Below are 21,099 nucleotides of genomic sequence, written 5' to 3' on the forward strand. Positions count from 1 at the left end.
ATCAATTAGACACGAAGACTGACAAACACACGTCTCAAAGGGGATTCTGAGGTTTCTGCCTCATATAACTGCACAGACAACTGGACTGTTAAAAATGTAGAACCAGGCAATAGAACACACAGACCAGGATACATCCAGGATACATCGTATAAATCTGCTATCACCAAGATCCAGCTCAGGGCGGCCTAACTCTTAGGACACACAAGACAAAAAGCATGTGCAACCTCCCTACAGACTGAGCAAACAATACTTCAGGGAAATATTTTGTATTAATGAGAACTGTTTTTTGTTAATATTTTAAGTTTCAAAAACAAATAAAAATCACCTGAGTCTCAGCAATTTCCTGAAAGTTTTAATTGCAAAAACAAGGTCTCTATATTCCTTTGGTAAACATAAAAGATGCACTTATCACAATAGCTTTCCCTTTGTTAGCAACTCCTCAGGTGAACTCAAATTTCCTTAGCCACGTAAGAATTGTAATAACGAGCTCTTACTTATAATTCAGGATAGAGGCATACAACATAGAGAACTACTTAATTTTGTGATAGCATTAATCTCTATAGAAAATATTATCGGGGCTGGGGATTTAGCTCAGCGGCATAAGCGCCTGCCTTGTAAGCACACAGTCGTGAGTTCGATCCCTGGTACCGATAAAAAGGAAAAAGACAAAAAAAAAAAAAAAAAAAAAAGAAAAGAAAAGAAAATATTATCACTGAAAATAAACTTCAAATTTTAAAATGTCATTAAATTTTAGGATTGAATAGAAGAGTACCACAATTCACCTAATCCAATGACTTTAATTTTAAGCACCCAAACTGAAGTCTAGAAACATGGAACTAGCCGGCTAGTGGCAAAGCTTTAGCTAATGCTCTTTTACCTAATTCTGGTCTTTTCCCCTAAGTCATTATCAATATGGTTAGAGAAATCGTGGTTCTGGGGATAAGACATGGACTGAAAAAGTTTTTAGAGGAAAAAAGCTTTACACTTCACAATTCTTAACCCAGGCTGGCTGTAATGCGTATCATTCTTTCAAGGCTGCTTCCATTCTCTCCCTATGCCCCAGCGTTTAAAGGACAGAAACTTGAAGTGGTTTGAAAAACTCTCATGTTTGAGAAACACAAGGTGATTTTTCTCAACACAGCACTATCTGGTTCACAAATGTTTCTGCTGGTGAGCAGTTTGTTTGTGAAACGTTTGGCAAGCTGTTTTTGTTTGCGAACTCTGCAGTGGGTAAAGAACATGACCGCGGTCTCTTTCCCGTACCAACATGAACCTGATCATCTTTTTCCAGGATCGTGGAACAAATTAAAGTTCACTCCATCAGCCTATTCTTCCCCAAGCACTATAAATCATGTAGAACATTAGTCCTGCAGCCATTCCTAGATGACAATGTCAGGTAAGTTTGGAGAGGGATGAGCTAAAGTCATTCAGGTCTGCTGACTGAAGAATTTCTCAGAACTTTAATACCTTTTTATATGTTGGATCTTACAACAACCACCACTTTCAAACATCTCTTACCACTTTTCAGGAAATCTACATGTGCATCTTTGTGATGAAGTAGCTCCACATCATAATTGGCAGATGTGTTAGCATGTTGTTCTTCCTTTAAGCAAAATTGAGAACATTTAAAACAACTTGGTTTTGCTTTCAAAATAACGGAATTAATTATTCATTTTGCTTTTTGCTTAAACCAAGGTCAAATACATTCAACCGTAATAAACTAAACTAGTGGGATAGTTGCTCTGGAATTAAATCTATTTAAAGATGCAAGAGTTTTCAACTGCATTATGAACACTGAGGCAACATAGGCATGTAAAATATTTAGTGATCTTCTTACATTATATCAGAATTAACATAAGTGACTGATGCAAAAATTCTGGAATTTTTTTTTACTCCAAATGTATTGTCTTGTCAATACTTTCTACATATCAACATAAGATAACTGAATACATATAAATTAAAAGTAAATAGTGTTTAAAAAAGGAAAATAGCATCTTTAAATACCTGCAGGACTCAACAAACACTAATAATACAAAATAGCAATTACAAACTAATAGACAAATTTAATAACTTGCTTTATCTATTTGCTGAAAAGACAAAGATTGAAGAGGCACACCAGTAACAGAAAAACTCAACAAACAAGTCATCTATAACCCTCACAATACTTTTCTAACTCATGAAAGTACTAAATTATATTTTAAAATATACCTACAATAATATATGTATATTATTTTCTTTGTTAATTGCTTCTGCATCCAAAGGTTTAAAAGGTAGGTCTAAAATTTCTAGTAAATAGCTAGCCAAAGGAATTAGAAGGAAATTAACAATGAAACAATTACATTTATTATGCAATTTAATGTTCATGGTGTAGTGGCAAAAAAATTGAAACTGGACTATAGGAAAGTCAATGTAAATTTTTAGGCATAATAGTTACTTGTTTTAGATATAATCAATACAATTATATACAATTCTACTCAGTAATAATTCATCTAAAGCTCACTATGAACCAGGCATTGTGCTGATATTAAACAGCTCAATGTTAATAAGATGAAAATGAAACATACTAATAAGATTCCTAAGAAAATCCAGTTGTAAAAAAAAAAAATCAGAGGACCCACATCTATGGTTTTTCAGCCACAATGTAATAAACTAATTGAAATCTATGATTTTTCTGTAGTCTGACCTATTAGTTATAAACACCATTATAGTGGGTGGGCGAGAACCAAAGTATAGAAAATAAAAGGCCCGTCACAATACACAAAGTAAGTAAAATACAATACCACAGGTGTCATGAAAAGAATCACAGAAAAATAACTTAAAACATAGGTCACATTTTGATGAAAATAACTAGAACATAACTTTTTAAAAAATCCTACTCTAGCACATTCTTATTAGAATAAAAATGAGTTTTGTTTCTGTGATCTTTTCTTGTTGCTTTTCAATATTACTGACCTGGTCAAAGACACTGAATGTGGGCTAGCAAAACAGAAAATATGATATGGGAAGAAAAAGTAAAGGTTCAATTAAAATAAATAATACAGGTCAAAACAAATACTTATAAAGCAAAGTAGAACTATCAAAACAGGATCGGAAACTGCCTACCTTCATTGGAATATTCGTAATAGTAGTTGAAGCCAAGTCAAAATGTTGCTGTACTAAAATATTCAATTTAGTAGCAAGATGCCGTCCTGCACGAACACTATGAACTTCGCTGGTTAAAACTGGAGACAACTACAGAGAGAATGCAAGAAAAACAAGCCACAAAACATTAATTCATTGTGACACAGTACTAAATATTTTATTATAATCCATTAAATATAGATATTTTTACTTTTTGAGATTTTTTTTTGGGGGGGGGTCCCACAAATTTACCATAATTATTTTCAGAAAATACATTTTTTGTCCCAGGGACTGAACTCACAACCTTACGCTTGCCAGGCAGGCGCTCATGCTGCTAAGCTACATCCCCGGCCCTAGAAAATATTTGTATAATATTTTTTCATTGAACATATACATACTAGTCAGAGACTAACTTACAAGCCTTTTATCTTGCCCATCACGTATGAGCCCTTGAATAATGTAAGAGTAAATACATATAGTCCTTGTCCTCTTGAAAGACAAGGTAGAAGTCTGATTTAAATATTCTTAATATAAATTTTGTACTTTTATCTACCTGCAAAACAGATTTGAAGTAGCTTCCAGAAAATGATGTAGAAAAAAAATCACTTTATGGAAGACACAAAACCCTTCACATAAAATTTAAAGAATATGGAAATCAACAGAAACATCATATTTTATCACCAATAAACAAGACAAGGCAGCCAATTCTTATCTTACAATAAGATAAAAATTTCTCCATTCTACAATAAAATTTATCATAAATAAACTTAAAACCAATGGAAAGACTTAAAATATCACCTAACTATAAAAATTTACAGACTAAGAAAATACTGGATATGTTCATATTAAAAAGTATAAAGTAAAACCCCATTAAGAACATATACATTTGATACAACTACAAAAACAAATGTATCAGTGTTTTTCTTTCCTTTTTTTCCCCTCAGGACTGGGGATTGAACCCTGGACCTCACACAACTGGCAAGCACTCTACCACTGAGCTACATCCCTTGCCTCTTTAGAATTTTAAGGTCTTACCAAGTACCCCAGGCCGGCCTCAAGCGGGCATCTTCCTCCCTTAGCCTCCCTGAGATTATAGGAGTGTGTCCCTACACATGGATGTACTTCATACTGATACAGAATGATGTATGTGGATCCCTTGAACAGTCAACAGAATCATCTTCTTTCAGACTGTTTAAATCTATTTAAAAGGTAAAAAGGCTGGAAAATAATCCCCACGTGAAGTGTATACAATTTAGTTTCCTTACTATAAGAAGATTTTGTATAATTAAAAGTTTTCAAAATAACTGAAATTCAGTAAAGTACTTGGGAAGAACAGAAACTAGCTGGGCCTGGTGTTGCACACCTGCAATCCCAACACCTCAGGAGACAGAGGCAGGAGGACTGTAAGTTAGAGGCGAATGTGGGCAATTTAGCAAGACCCTGTATCAAAGTAAATAAAACAGGCTGGGAAGGTAACTCAGTGGCAGAGTGCTTTTGAGTTTGATCACCAGCAGGGTAAAAACAAACAAAAAATGTGTATGGTCCTGAAACACAGAATTATTAGAATAAATACCAACAGCCAAGCAAAACAGAAAACACTTTAAAAACTTCAACAGTCTTTATGTTTATCAACCTAAACATTTTCCACATGTTGGTTTTGAAAATTTCAAATATTTTCTTAACAGAAAATATTGGCAATGTGATCATCTTAATACTAACCTTTTTCAGCATTCCTTAATTACAACTTACAGAAAATATCTTTTATTCAGTATTACACTTACCTCTTTTTTTGGACGATCAGATACAAGGCTATCTTCACCAACTGGGTAGGTATGGATCAAGACCAACTCACATTTTTGAATCTGCATGAGACTTTAAAGAGAAACTTTCCAATTAATATATATGCTATAAACAATTCAAACAGGTAAGCTCCTAGGAACTTACTATACCAGAACAGTACATTGTTACATCAACTGTTACTGTTACATAAAAGCTAAGTAGTTAACTGTATTCAGATAAACACTTAATAAATACATAAATTAACTCAAATGCAAAAGTGATAACTTTCTGTGTGCTCAGAGGATAAAAGAAAAGGGAATATTTTTGTAATATTCAATACTTATATTTTTATAATTAATTACCATGTTCAAAGAATATAGTATATATTAAGTCCTCTTGTATTAATAATTTTTTAAGGACTAAATCAGGCAACAATAACCATTACCTATAATTGATTATGTCCAAGACTAGGAGATTAATGATGTTAAAAAATTTTTCTCAACATTTTAGTTTGAAATTTCTAGACCTTGAACCAGATATTGTGGGCAACACCTCTAATACCAGCTTTCTGGGATTCTGAGGCATCAGGATCATAGGTTTAATCCAGTTTGGGCAACTTAGTGAGACTCTGTCTCAAAAAATGAAAAAGGGCTGGGGATGTAGCTCAGTGCAAATGCTCTGGGTTCAGTCCCCAGCAACACACACGCATAGAATAATTTCTAGACTTCCAGAAACAATGACAGTATTATATTCAGTGAAGATGCATATATCCTGCATTTTAAATCACATACATTCACTATGGATTTCTCTATACATACCTGATATACAAAGAACAGTACTGAATATTTGAGCAAGCTTCTCTTAGTAAAAACAATCCATAAAAAATATGTGATACTTTTATACATTGTAATACTACTCAGTCATAAAGGATAAACTTGAGACATTTATAGGTAAATAAATGGATGCAACTTGAAACCATACTTATAAGTGAAATAAATGACTCACATGTGTAAACACCATATTGTCTTCGTAGTGTGAGAAACTGAAAGAGTAAATAAGGCTTAAAATGTACAATACATATTGTGTAACCGGAAGAAATTGTTTAAAAGGAAAAAAGAACTAGGATGGGTAAAAGAGAAAAGGATGGAAGGGGAAAAATGCAAATCGGTTACAATATCGGTGTCTCTTAGCTCATTGACAAAACCGAAATTGGCGCCCCCAGACACTGTGTTTCAGTTTCTCAGTTGCCTAGCTAAGTTTCTGTTCCGGTTGTTTCTGGCTGCTTAGAAACCCGCTGGTCACTGTGATATCCACTGTATAAACCAACCCCCAACTGACAGCTCTCTTCTGCCTCTGTACTTCCTGCTTCCTCACTCCATGGGAGCCTAGCCCTCCAGAGGTGAGGCCTGATATCCTGGGAATGATCCCAGTCAGTGCCTGCTGACATAAATAAAACTGCCTCCAGATCCTGGGTGTCACTTCAGTGTTTCTGCTTGCCGTTGCAATATCAATTGGAAAAATTTTAATGTCTGTATCTTATGCTCTGAATAATTAAAGATAACAATGTACAATGTATTAACTATTGCTATTGTATTACTTCATAAAATTTTTACTTTTTCATAAAAAGAAAAAAAGGACTTCAAGTTAGCCTAAAAAAATCCTACTCCTAACCGATAACAGTAATACTGTCATTTAAACTAAGAAAACCAGTAACTTGTCAATCTAAATTACAGTGCACATTATAGCTCTCCAAACATGTCCATACTAGCTGTGATATAACAAGGAATATATATCTGAATATATATCCCCTGGAAAGCATTCCTAAAACTCTTTTAAATTCTAAGAAACAGGTTGCTAACATTATCTTTTGAACTAATATTTGCTCTTGACCTCAGTTCTAGATATACAACTCCTAAACCCCTTGTAATTTCCTGTGTAACAAGAATATTTTTTGTGCTAATGAGACAACTGTTGGGATTTTCCAGAGCTTCTGGATAGGGGAGCTCTCTCTCTATAAAGTTCAAGTGAAGTCTGATAGCATTTACCCTACCCTACCATCTCCCACGAAGGAAAGGGGCCAGAAAATGTACAGTCACATCTTCTTGCAGTCATCCTGAGAGTTTCCAGGTGGGGGAACACATTCAGGTTCAGAGAAGGCTGCATACCCCAACTCCACAGGCACAGGCGCTCTTGTCCTTGGGCCCCTATGTACCTCATGTACCCTTCAACTGGCTGTTCATCTACCTGTCATAGCTTGTGTCTGAATATTCCCCCAAAGCCTTATGTGATCACAGGTAAGCCACAGAGGTGGCGGGATCTAGACTGTGACTGACTCATGATGCAATATAATTCAGGATGCTAGTTTGCTAGGATGCAAGGTGGGTGATTATTAAATCAGTCCACTGAATGGTCTGGCACTGCCCTAATCCCAGTGGCCTGGATATTATATAAAGGGAAGAAAGAGACTTGCCTTGCTCCTTACTTGCTTGCTTTTGCTGTCTTCTCGATATGAACTCGTTCTCTACAAGGCCCCTCTGCCAAGCCACTCTGCCTTGGAGCCAGTTGATGGGCTGAAACCTCTATAAACTGCAAGCTAAATAAACCCCTTTTAATTCTGGGTGTCAGGTATTTTGTCTCAGCAATGAAAAAAAAAACTAACAGGCTATCTTTTATAGTGAATCACTAAACTTAAGTGCTCCCCAGTTGTGAGGCATTTTGCAAAACTGTCAAAATAAGGGGGTCAGGGGAACTTGCAATTTTTAGCTAAGTGGGACAGACATGTGAATAACCTGCGGACTCTAAATGAGACTGGTGTCAGAAGGCTGGGGAGTAAGGGACAATCCTGTGGACTGAGCTCATAATCTAAAGGGTCTGCCCTAACTTCAGGAAGACAAGTGTCATCATGGACTTGCAGGAAACCCTGCTGGTCTCGAAAGAACAGCAAAACTGTTCAGCATAGGGAAAAACTCATGCATCTGATCACACACAAATATTAGTATGAACACAGAGACAAAGTTTTCCTTTTCAATAGTTTTTACTTTTTTGGTTTTTTAGACAGGGTCTTGCTCTGTTTAGGCTGCCCTTGAACTGATGCTAGCCCAGGCTGGCCTCAAACTTGCAGCAATCCTCCTGCTTCAGCCTCCAGAATATTGGAATTATAGTCATGTGCCACCACACCTGCCTAGCCTTTTCAATGGCTGTTGGTTTCTTAAATTCACAATTATGTTTTGATTTGGTGTACACTGAATAATGCTGCCTACAATTGACACATTTTATAAATTTATGATAGATTATGAGAATAAATCATCAAAATACAAACTTACCTTTTATCATTCTGATAGTTTATTTATTTAGCACTAACAGGGACTGAGCCCAGGGCCTACACTCCAAACTCCACTTTTATTTTCAGGAAGGATCTCACTAAGTCACTAAATTGCCTCAGTGTGGCTTGAATTTGTGATCCTCCTGCCTTAGACTCCCAGGGTCCTGGGAGTGTAGGTTTGCACCACCACACATGGTTCGAATCATCTTTCTCCGCTGACAGAAAGTAAAATTCTAAAGTACAAGGGAAAATGGAAAAAAAACAAAAGGCTTCTAATCAAACTTAATGGTTCTTTTTTTTTGAACTGGGAATCTAACTTGCGCTTGCCAGGCAGATGCCATGCTGCTGAGTTTTACATTCCCAACCCCTTGGGTTTTTTGAGACGGCTGGCCTTGAACTCTCAGCAAACCTCCTACCTCAGCCTCATCAGTGCTGGGATTACACACATACACCATCATGCCTGGCTCAGACTTACACTTTGAGGCATATCTGTTGAGTCAGTACAAAGTTAAAACAAGTATATTAACTGCATTAAAATTGAAATAATTCTAATAAACATATATAACATGAAGTTGAAGACATTTACTTCATTCATGGATTATACTCACTGATCTGAATTTGCAGCAAGCTTGTTATGTTCATGAATTGTTTCCTGGACACAGTCTTCAAGCATACGTACATGACTATCACTATGGCATAAAAAAGATGGCAAACTTAAAGGACCAAATAGCAAGGAAAAAAATGAAGACACTATTCAGTTGTGCTATCTTTGGAAATTTAAAATTAATTTAATAAGACTGTCCCTAGCGTGCTCACTGACAATACTAAATAACTAGCTGAAAAGCTGGATAGAAAAAATAGTCAAGCTGATTTACATGATGACAATCTTAAACAGTTTTCATTGAGATGATTTTCTAGAATTGATTGATTAAACAGTCTCAATTTTAAATGGCAAAAAATAAAAAAATCAGAAAGGCCACTTGTAATATGCTAAAATATTTCATGCTATCCTTCTTGGTAAAATAAAAATCACAAAAGGAATTTAAAATTCCATCACTGAAAAAAAATTATGTGATTAATATCTCACCTTTTTGCATTAGTAATGCAAATTATTCTCCCTCTATTTCCAACACGTTCTGCATTCTCCATGAGTAAAGTACGGGCTTCGTGCTGGTATTCAGTGATTTTGCAAAGGGTTTCCACTGCTGCAACGAGACCGTGCAGAATACTACAGCACTCTGGATCTGCCCGAGGGTTAGGAGGCCCGACAGCAGCTAATGCTGCCATGAGCTAAGCAGAAGGAAAGAGTTATGTTGACAAAAGCATTCACACCTCAGACAAAAGCATAACAAGAAAACTATAAACCAGTATATTCTAGTAAGACAGAAACAACCTGAAGAAAATGCTGGCAAACCAAACCTAGCAACACACCCTTACACTAAATGGGATTACAAGCCAAATGGGATTTGCCTCAGAAATGCAAAGTTCATTGTATATCCCAAAATCAATTAAGACATCATATCAAAGGAATAAAAAATAAAAATCACATAATCATCTCCATAAATACAAAAAAAAATAGTGAAAATTTAAGATTAGCTGGATGTGTTAGTGCATGTTTGTAATTCCAGCACTCTGGGAGACTGAAGCAGGAGAACTGACAGTTTGAGCCCAACCTGGGCAATTTAACTAGAGATAGGTCTCATAAAAAATGAAACACACAGAGCTGGGCGTGGTGGCTCATGCCGTAATTCCAGCACTCAGGAGAATTGTTGCGAGTTCGAGACCAGCCTGGGCTAGGAAGTGAGTGCAAGGTCAGCCTGAACTGCACGGTGAGACCCTGTCTCAAAAAGCCAAAAAATAAAATAAAACAAAAAATAATGAAAAATTTTTGTCCTTGAAAGGACATTGTCAAGAAAGTAAAACACAATCCAAAGAAAGGAGACTACTTGGAAATCAGAGATTTAATCAGGGACTTGTTATCCACAATATATAAACTCTTACATCTCAATAATAAAAAGTCAAACTGACTAAGAAAATGGGTAAAGGATGTGAGCAGACATTTTCTCAATGACACACAAGTGATCAATAAACACATGAAGAGATGCTCAACATCATTAGCCACTGAGGAAATAAAAATTAAAAACCACAACAAAGTAACACTATACCCACTAGACTATCCTGAGTTTACAGATTAGGTAAGTGTTGGTAAGGATATGTAAAAAAACAAATCTTCACTGACTGCTGGTAGGCATGGCAAGTGATACACCACATCAGCAAATAATATGGTAGCTCTTCAGATACTAAATACAGCTTACTATAATGGCAAGCAACTCCATTAAATATATACTCAAAAGAATAAGACATAATTTTGACACAAATACTTGTGGTATACGAATCTCATCTTAGCACTTGAGAAACTGAGGCAGGAGGATTTTGCCAGCCTAAGCTACACAGTGGAACTCTGTCTCAAACAACACCCACCAGGCAAACCACTATTATCTATGTTATTTTTGCCTCCTACTCTCCAATCCCACATATTCTCAGGAATGAAAAAGAACACACAAAATTCTTGTGGAATGTACTATACTAACATAAAGTTTATAAATTTATCTGATACTTTGAATATCCATGAGATCCAATATTACATTTTATAACATTTTGTTTAGGGGCTGGGGATTTAGCTCAGCAGCATAAGCACCTGCCTTGCAAGCAGGCAGTCGTGAGTTTGATCCCTGGTACCAATAAAAAGGAAAGACAAAAAACAAACAAAAACATTTTGTTTAAATGATTTATAAAATGCCAATATAAGGCATATTGAGCAATATATTCCTAGCCCACCAATCATCTTATTGCATATTATATGATTTTCAAAAATGTATCTGATACATTTTCCCTCAAATAAACAAAAAAAAAATAAGAGGCAGAACAAGATGATTGTGGAGTTCTCCAACAAAGTGTACCCCAACAGAAACATCAATTTGAATATAAGAACCAAGGAAACTGGTGACAGTTTACTATAGCTGGCTTTAAAAGATGCACTGAAGAAGTCAGGAAGGAAAGAGCTGCCCACGTCACCTTCCTCCTAACTTTAAGTAGTGCACGTTGGAGAAAAGATGCTCCTCACTTGAGAAAAGGAGAAAAATTGAGGCCAGGCCTCAGACTTGGAATGCAGTATAGGTCTGCCATGGAAACCCAGTACAGCCAGCGGCACATGGTTCCTGACATAAGCCTGTGTCTGAGGGCAGAGCCTGTGCTCCTACACTGGCCTGATGAATGGACACTAAGTTACAGCCAGACAGGGGCACAAAGTTCTGGTATTCGACTGCTCAGGAGAACAACTATAGGTGATGATAATAACAGTGTGTGTGTGTGTATTAGTTAGAACAAAAGGATTTTGAATATTTATAAAAAAGGAATAAATACATTATGTTTAACCTGAATTGAACATCATGGAATGTATACATGCACTGAAATATCACATGGTATCACATTAATATCTATAATTTTCTCGTATTAGTTAAAAATCAATAAAAATGTTTAAAAAAATTTAGAAGCATTTATGCTTTAAAATTTGTTCTTGCCTGAAGGATGCCAAACCCCAAGTAATCATACAGATGAAACTAATAAATGCTAGATTCTTTTTAGGTTTCTTTTACTGGGACTGATCCACCAAATCTTGTCCAGAGAAAAGGTTATATGACACATACCGAGGCCTTCACTAACTATAATTAACAGGCCTTAAATGACACCACAGCTGGTCTCTCTCTTCTATATAAAGTAGTAAAATTAATGAGCCAAGCCAACCTCCAAAAACAGATGGCATTAGACATTCTAACAGCAGCACAGGAGATACTTGTAAAAACTAAACGTTTTGTGTACATTCCTGTCATTTTGCTAATATCTCACCAGCTGTTTAAGATATTAAATGACAAATCAATGACATGTCGAACTCTAAGATCCCTAGCCCTTATCCTTATCCTTCTTATGGGAAGCCATTACTAGCTCCCATAAGTGGTAGAAACTTTTGTCAGCTGTACTCATAATTATCCTGTTGATTCTATTATTTGGCCCCTGGATACTTAACTGTTTCTTTGGCTTTGTCTCCTCCAGACTTAAAGCTGTATGCCTACCTGAGATGAAAATGCCGGGTGTCTATCGAGGGTCTTTAGACAGACCCTCTGTAAAGTATCTCTGACTACCAATCAACAACTGCAATTCCCTTCAGCCTGCAAAAGCCAGATCTGTCATCGCCCATTTCTCGCTCATGGCAGTTCAGGTTACTTCTTCAGAGCGGGGAACATTATAGGCAGCTGAGTTAATTAGAAATAATGTAGGCAGTTAGACAGGAGTGGGCCCGGAAGGAGCCAATGCAGAAGACCAGATATGTTGCAGCCTTGAAGGAGACAGACACCTGCTGCTGTGGGCCAGACCTCAAGATCAAACAAATACACCCATGTCCTAAGGATTGATATTTTAAACAGATCTCTATCACCCTGAGGTAGCCAGGAGATACCACCCCCTACCCCCTTCAGGAAGTTACTGCTCTTTAAGCATGCCTACTTCTGTGTGAGTCACTTCCTCATTTGTCTCTGATTTAATCAATTTTACCTAATTAATCTTATTGGTTTCTCATAGTTCTGTCCTATCTCACACCTACCTTGTGAGTTCCTACATTTTCCCCATCTTAGACTCACCTCACATTGTGGCTTTGCTCTATAAAAGTTCCTAGAAAAGACAGTCTTTGGCAACCCAGTTGGGACCCCTTCTGTCTCTCTCTCTTAGACAGAAGCTTTCTTTCTCTCAATAAATATATTCTGCTCTTTAAAAAAAATACTTTAAGAGCAATTTCTAGCTCTCCCCTCCTGGCCCACTTCTCACTAATGCCAAACCCCTAACATAAAGCTGGTTAAATGGCGCACAGACTGAACTCTCAAGCTGGTGTAAGCAGGCTCCAGCACCTACTAACTGGGCCAGGGAACGGGAAGCGGGAAACACTTCAAGATATACCTCATGCACGTTCCCTTGTATACATGTATTATTCTCAAAAAATGTATTTTTAAACTAGTCGGGTACTACCTACCCATAAAAGCGTAACACAAAGTACTGTTTACAAAGGACTATGTAAAGTCTCTGTTACATAGGAGAAGCTCAATGAAAATATGTTTTCTTGGAAAGGGAGTATCATGAAAGTAGCAGAAAGAAAGATTAACTTTTGGAGTTAGAAAGATATAGAGTGAGGGGCTGGGGATTTAGCTCAGCGGCATAAGCACCTGCCTTGCAAGCAGGCGTCGTGAGTTAGATCCCTGATACCGATAAAAATGAAAAAAAAAAAAAAGAAAAGAAAGATATAGAGTGAAATCCTCGTCTGTGTTTTATAATTAGCTGTGTGCCTATTCTGCCTACAGTAGCCCAAGATGGTTCTATGCCTACCTTGTGGTGTTGGGTCAGGTACTGTGTTTTCTCTTAAGTATTCATATCACCCCCAAATGTGTTTTTAAGAAAACAAAGCTGATCTGCCCTAAAGGTCAGGAAGCCTACAGAAGATATAAGGGTCAGAACAGGTTTGTCTCAGGCCAACTGCTTGTTTTTGTTGTCTTCTCACTGCCAAGAACTATTTTTCCTCTGCAGTGCCCCTCTGCCATGACACCCTGCTTTGGAGCCAGTCAACTACAGACTGAAACCCTTACAAATTGTGACCTATGTAAATTTTTCCTCCTAAAAAAAAAAGAAGCAAACAAAAGAAAACTGAGCTGTTTCAGAAAAAAAAGCACTCTAATACATTTGATGGAATTATTTCCATTAAAAGAGAAAATTTTAACATGAAATAATTGACACAATGTATTTTAAAAACTTCACTCATCCCTATCTCTCATGTTGTTCATATTCATCAGTGAAGACAGCAGGCTGAAGTCTTCTCTCCAATAAACAATAGCAAACATAAGTTATCCAGCAGTCATTGTTCTTAAATAATATTAACAAACTTACTAAATTGAGCTAGAGTTTATTTCTGCTCCCTTCACTAAGACCACAGTCATTTTAAAAAGCAAAAATCCACAGATGAAGAAAACAGGAGTGGTGACAATAGCAAATAAGAGATGAGAGAGATGCCAACAAGTATTATAAACAATGAGGAAACGGTAATGATTTAACAGAACCTAACAGAGGAATAAAAAGGCAAAGAAGAAATACCACACAGGATCTGAGATAAGTCTAAGAATAAGCACTACCCAAAACAGGGACAGACCAAGACACTGAAAACTATGAATAGCGTGACTTCACGCAGATCTAAGCCATCCAACTGATTACCTCTTCCCAACTCTAGACACGGAATCATATTACTTGCACCAGAAAGGTACCAAGCACGGCGTTGCAAAGCACAGCAGAGACTAAGGTTAAGACCAGGCTAGCACTGCCCAACAGAACTTTCTGTGATAATGGAAATGTTTTCTATCCTAGCTAATACAAGAAGCGCTATGTGTGGCTTGTTGAGCATCTGAAACATGGCTAGTGCTATAAAGGAAGGTCATTTTTACTTGTATTTAAATTTGAAATGTAAATATTCACATATGGATAGTTGCTACTCTAATGAACAGCAAAGTAGTAGACCAAATCCAAAAAGATTAAATACACCCTGAAAATCTGCCTACTGAAAGGTAGAACCTACCTCACCCCTCCCTTTCCAGAAGGCTCACAGCCAAGTTTACAGCACACAGGTAGAAGAGTGGAAGATCTCTGGAGACCCTGAAGAGTCCCAGAGGGATGATCCGTTGACCTGGACCTGCTGACTCTGACATCTGGAGGTTCCTCAAGGAAAATAAGTGCTTTAACAAAGCACAGCGAAACCCAGTCAGCAATGCCTACCCCACAACATAGACTTTCTAATCTGCCATGTAATGTCTCACTTTTAAGTAAGACTGTCAGCAAGCATTTTTTAAAAAGCTTTAACATGAAAAGAATCTGGAGAACAGACGATTCAAACGAAAATTTCAAATACACTATAATTAATACCCTGAGGTAAAAAGATACCCATGAAACAAAAAAAGGACATGACAATAATGATATAATTAGAGAATAAGTCTAAGTACTTCCAAATTAAAAATACAATCAAAGAAAACTTCCATATAAAGGGTTAAAAAGTTTAAAAACTAGAATAACAAAAAGATGCTCAATGATAAGATTAAATTTAACCTAGGAAGTCTGACCTATCAGTAATAGATATTCTAGAAAGATACAGAGATAAGATTGTTATCATAGGCACACATGAAAATTTTTCTTAACTAAATCTTCCTGCACAATAAATAAGGAAAGATCCATTACAGTTTATCACTGAACACTCTCAGAGCATAATAAAGGAGGAAATAAAAGATTCTAAAACCTTTCAGAAATTATGAGGAAGACTGATAATGGACTTCTCAACAGTACATTGGAATCTAGAACACCATGGAGTGATCTCTCAGGAAGAGAAAAAGTTATCTGCAAGGTGGAATTTCTATACTCGCGATATCAAAAAGAAGAAAAAAGGGGGCTGGGGATTTAGCTTAGCGGCATAAGCGCCTGCCTTGCAAGCAAGCAGTCGTGAGTTCGATCCCTGGTACTGATAAAAACGAAAAAGACAAAAAAAAAAAAAAAAAAAAAAAAAAAAAGAAGAAAAAAGAGGACGACAGTGGTCAGTAGGCCTGGACCGGTCAGTAGGCCTAGAAAGTAACCAGTTCTGATTATGCTCCAAAAAGTTTTCACTGCTAAATTATTTAACACAGTTCTGATCAAACTACTGAACCCTATAGACACACAAGGAAAAGCACTAAAAGTCAGAAAACTAAGCCAGTGCTGCTGAAAAAGGAAGTGATAAATTCTAGTAATAAATACAAATTTGAGCAAAGAAATCATCACCAATACTATGTGGCACAGCAATCAGTAACACTCAACACGGACATGATAATGGACATACGGAATTCTGAATGAACCAGAAACTGACACAACAATTCTGTAAAAACAAGAGAAAGGCATGGGTGAGGGAGAAATACAAGAGGTAAATCCTCACTAACAATGATAAGTTTACATTGAGAACCCAATAAACAGGAATAAAACATATGCTTGGAAATTATATTTCATATGGAAATACTGGAACAGCTAGATCTGAGAATTTCCTTGGGAATAAGGAGGAGCCTACAGTGAAAACAGCTGTTTCTCTTAAAGTAATGGGATTTTTAAAACTATGCCCAAATACTACCTCGACACAAAAATATTTTAAATCATTTTTTAGAAGTATTATAACATTTAGAAAATTTTCAAAAATAGATACAGCTTAAAAACTAACCATACCTCCTGTAAATTCTGGTCTTCTTGAGTCCAAGAATTTAAAACGTGTGCTCCAGAGTCACTCACAATGAAATTCACCTAAGAAATGTCAAAGGGACAATTAATATTCAACTGAAACTTTACTTAATCACCACCATATTTTACAATGAAATGAAATTTCTAACACTGGTTTGCAGTTTGATGCATTGATTTTACAGCCGTAGAATGCCTAGTATACCTCAGGTGCTAGTCTAAGAGTGGCACTGGCGATAGGGGGATGGCAGTGAGAATCAAACAGTCCTGTCACAAGGTGCAGGACGTCTAGGGCGGGCATGTGATAAAACAGAGGGCAGCGTAGGAAGAATACAAATAAATGCGTTGATTCATTGTAGAGTAATAAACACTACAAAAATAGCTGGTTTTAGACTGAGCAGTCATAGATGGTTTTCTCCATAAAAGATGCACTGAAGGACTCCAAAGTGACCAAGGGAAACCAGCCCTGAAAAAAGCAGGGACAGAGAGCTCCAGGCACACCAAAAGGAGATGCAAAGGATACACCGAGTGTATATCTCCTCAAGAGGGTGAAAATCAGAACAAGCAGACATAGGAGTCAAGTTGAAAGAGCACCGAAAGACAGAGAACACTGAAAACCAAGTGACGGATATGGACTGTATTCTCATTTTTAAAGTAAAGTCCAAATAAAAAAATACCAGCAGGGCTGGGAAACAGTTGGTACAGTGCTTGCCCAGCATGTGAGACGCACTGGGTTTGATCCCCACGCCACAAAAAATAAATAAAAAATAAACTCCAGTACCAGGTAAGATGGCAATGAGGGTAAGAAATGTATTAGAAAGTACATCAAATGATGATGGTGACTGTGGTCCTTTTTAAGAAGAGAAGTAAATTTCTTTCCTTCTCCTGAACAATATAATCTAATCTATGATCATTTTTCCTAATTCTCATGAAATACTAGTTTTCTTTCCTCAAGGGAAAAAACAGAACTGATCTAGCCTATCTTGGCTTATCTAAAAGGGATACACTTTACTAGCCACTTTATTTAGATTATCTCATTTAAATCTTACAACAAGGAAGTAATTATAAGTTTACATGGGAAGATAAGGAGGCCTGGAACTTAAGAAATACAATTGGCTGTACAGTGAGTAGAAGGCCAGCCTGAACTACATCGCTAGACCCAGTCTCAGGGAAAAGGGGAAAAAAAAAAAAAAAAAAAAAAAAGACAGGGAATACAAAGGAGGTCACACTGCTGGCAGCTAAAGATGCCAAGATCTGGAAAGAGTGGCTTGCATTTTCATTAAATTGTTAGATGATTTAAATGATTTTTTTTTTTTTTTTTTGAGACAGGGTCACAATGGAATGCAGGCTGGTCTTGAACTCAGAGCAATTCTCCTGCCTTGGTCACCTAAATGTTGAAATAACAGCCATGTGCCAGTACACTTGGCTTAGATGCCAACATCTGAAATGAAGCCTATGCCTCAAATCACTGTATTATTCTTCCCTCTCTTTTCCCTTACTTTCCCCATACTTAGAAATTTCAAAAGGTAGTTATACTCTGGTTTCTCTTCAGACCTCATAAATCTTTTGCCTTATACTTAATTTGGAATGTCGCTGAACATATAATATTGGATTCTTGGTTCACCTTTGCTCTTACTGCCTGCTCTATCTTTTCCATCTAAGAACTGGCAAGGTCCCAGCCTAGGCAAACAAGACAGAAGCATGTCACCCAGTGGGGCTAATCCAATGACTTTCAAAAAGCAAATTATTTGGGATACTGAAACCTGGAGATAACTTAACACTTGGAATTTCTACCAATCACCAATTTCTCTTCTTGCCTTTAAAAAACAACTCTTGCTTAGCATTTTTTTTCTTCTTTTTTTGGTGCTGGGGATTGCACTCAGAACCTTATGCACACAAAGCTGCCACTGCTGAATTACACCCAGCCATGACTATGGAACTCAGTGTAGGTCCCCCCTCCCAGTTTCTGCATCAACAACAAGGCAGTAATAATCAAGACTGAGACTCAGGTAGTGCACACTGCCGCAAGTCAACCAATTGCTTTATAACCAACATTTGTTCTGCTGGGACTGCCGACAATTTCCAATGGTTACTCTCTGTTCCCTATCAGTTGTTTACACTTTTGAGTGTTGCCCCAAAACCTACAGTGTCTACCACCTTGCAGGACAGTTTTAGGAATTAGAAAGGCTAGTAATATAAAGCACTGTGGAATATGCCTTGCACATGAAAATGGTAAACAATTATTACTGCTCCCAATTAAATATCCATTACATGTTAATACCAAAGGGTAATTCTAAAATGGGCAAGGGAGACAATGGCTGTAATCCAGCTTGGGTCACTTGAGAGGCTGAGGCAGGAGGACAGCTGTGAATTCTCAGCCTGGAATACATCAAACCCTGTCTCAGAACAAGACAGAGAAACAAGCAACACACCAAAGGATCCATGTACATTTTTAAGTAAATAAAGATTTCTAGCGCTGGGCATTTAGTTCAGTGCATAAGTGCCTACCTGGCAAGTACAAGGTCGTGAGTTCGATCCCCAGTACCAAAAAGATTTCTAACCTAAATTTTTTTCCTAATACTGGAGATTGAAGCCAGGGCTTTTGCATTGAGCTCCATCCCTAGCCCTTTTTATTACTTTTTTGAGACAGGGTCTTGTGTGGATTGCCCAGGCTGAACTCAAACTTGCAGTCTCCAGCCTCAGCCTCCTAGACTGCTTCCAGGGATTAAAGGTGTGTACCACCACGCCCAGTTCTAAACTAAATTTATACCAAATTCAAATAAAATTATGTATGCAGTTAAGTAAATCGCCAAACATCATAATTTCGTTTGTGATCCATACTCACCAGCTTTTTGAAAGGGAATATATCATACATTATTCTACAATATTCCATGGAAGACTCTACTGAACAAGTCCATAGTGATTTAGAGATGGGGGCCAAAGGGATGATGCCTTGGGTCCGATTCTTCACCAGCATATCAAACTCAACATGCTGTCTGCACGATTCTGCCATGTAAGGGCAGTGATCCACAACAAACACCGTTTTATGCGATTCAGAAAAAATCTTCATTTTCTTTTAACCTATATGAAGAAAAATACACTAGTCAAATGTTGATACATAATCTTTGCTATCTTAAATTTTTAATGTGTCTTTTCCTCTTGAATTGGAGAACACGAACACTTTCAAAGCAAAAATATGTCCCACATATGACAAAGTTTACTGGAGTCATGATCAGAAAGCAGATGTGTCAAGGCACGAGCTTCCACTTTATCGGACACATGCAAAATTACAGGGTTTTGTGTGTGATTTTTTTGGCTTTTTGAAGGAATCTTAAATTGTAAAAAAAAAAAAAAAAAAAAAAAAAAACCCACACTCTTTTTAAACATATATTTGTACTTGCTTTCCTTACATATATCAAACATAATAAATGCCATAGTCTTTATATACTTTTAATGATCCTAGCTAACTGACATCAATTACATATAAACCTCCAAGCCAGCATTTTGGGACTCCCCCACTACCCCATAAAAAGGGAAAGAGAACGTTTCAAGACTTATGAAAAATGCAGTTAAGATGAGGGGAAGGGAAATTAATAGGAAGAGGAACAGCAAAGTAAAAGCCAAAACACAACATCTCTAAGATCATTACACATCGGGTCTTAGCGTTAGAATAAAGACCCTAAACTCACATTCTTCCCCCTTAGCTTTTGAAACACCATATAATTTACCGCGTAGAACAGAAAAACTTTGTCACTCTCTTCACGCTGGGGAGGAGGAGAAAGTTTTAAAACTTTTTCTTGTAAAAACAGAGCATATGGTACTCCCTTGCTTCACTAATAAAATCGTATCCTAAATAGACAAATCCACATTCGAGAAGCACATGGTAAGCAGAACAAGTGTTCATCAAAAACGAACTGTCTTCCCATGATCCCGCGATTTTCTTCTGCTCTCAAATGCATGTCTCCTTCATGCAAAACTCTCTTTAGGAAACCTTCTAGACACACTTTGCTGGAGGATGGGGGTGGAAAGTACAAGGTGAGTAGATAGGGAGGTCCTCAAGATCGAGGTTCGCTTACTTTCGTGCCTGGTCCTGCAGTGAAAACGAAGAGGCTGTGAAGCACAGCCTCTCTGGTAAAGGCTCCTGCCTGGGTGGGTGGGGAGTCAGCGCACAGTTAGGCGCGTCTGGTACCAAAGACTGGAGACTAAGCTTTCCCCACTCATCTCCCCGTACACCGGTCCTTCCCAGGCTTCCTAAATGCAGGAGCGCGTGCGTGCGCGTGCATACACACAGTCGCGCACCCGGGCTCGCGCGTGCGCAAAGCTGTCTTCAGCAGGGCCGCCGAGCGTCCCTTTCCCCTCGAAGGGCCGCGGCCCCACTCGCCGAACAGGAAGAGGGCGGAGCCAAGGTGAAAACAAATTCCTCCACTTGAGATGTTCTACTCGCTAGTTTTCCCAATCGCCCATTGGGAAGAACAATCGAGTGACTTGAAAGTCTCCCCCAAAGCCGAGGATCACCCACACAAGCAGCGGCGGGCCAAAGACCCCCT

General features: G+C 37.5%; 1 protein-coding gene across 5 annotated transcripts in view; it reads right to left on the minus strand.

Moving 5' to 3' along the window:
• Positions 1–21,076, minus strand: part of Ints13 (integrator complex subunit 13) — a 31,784-nt gene extending 10,708 nt beyond the window's left edge. For all 5 annotated transcript variants that reach the window (XM_063238419.1, XM_063238421.1, XM_063238418.1 and 2 more), the window contains exons 1-8: positions 20,629–21,076; positions 19,398–19,633; positions 16,544–16,618; positions 9,309–9,511; positions 8,830–8,910; positions 4,902–4,992; positions 3,103–3,231; positions 1,519–1,603 (exon numbers count right to left, since the gene is read on the minus strand). In XM_063238419.1, the coding sequence (XP_063094489.1) occupies positions 1,519–1,603; positions 3,103–3,231; positions 4,902–4,992; positions 8,830–8,910; positions 9,309–9,511; positions 16,544–16,618; positions 19,398–19,622 (889 nt within the window). In that variant the 5' untranslated portion in view covers positions 19,623–19,633; positions 20,629–21,076. The remainder of the gene's footprint in view (positions 1–1,518; positions 1,604–3,102; positions 3,232–4,901; positions 4,993–8,829; positions 8,911–9,308; positions 9,512–16,543; positions 16,619–19,397; positions 19,634–20,628) is intronic.
• Between the last annotated feature and the right edge of the window lie 23 nt (positions 21,077–21,099).

This window comes from Cavia porcellus, unplaced genomic scaffold (assembly GCF_034190915.1).
Source record: "Cavia porcellus strain 051 isolate PalLab524CR breed Dunkin Hartley unplaced genomic scaffold, mCavPor4.1 scaffold_27, whole genome shotgun sequence".
Classification (NCBI taxonomy): Eukaryota; Metazoa; Chordata; class Mammalia; order Rodentia; family Caviidae; genus Cavia; species Cavia porcellus.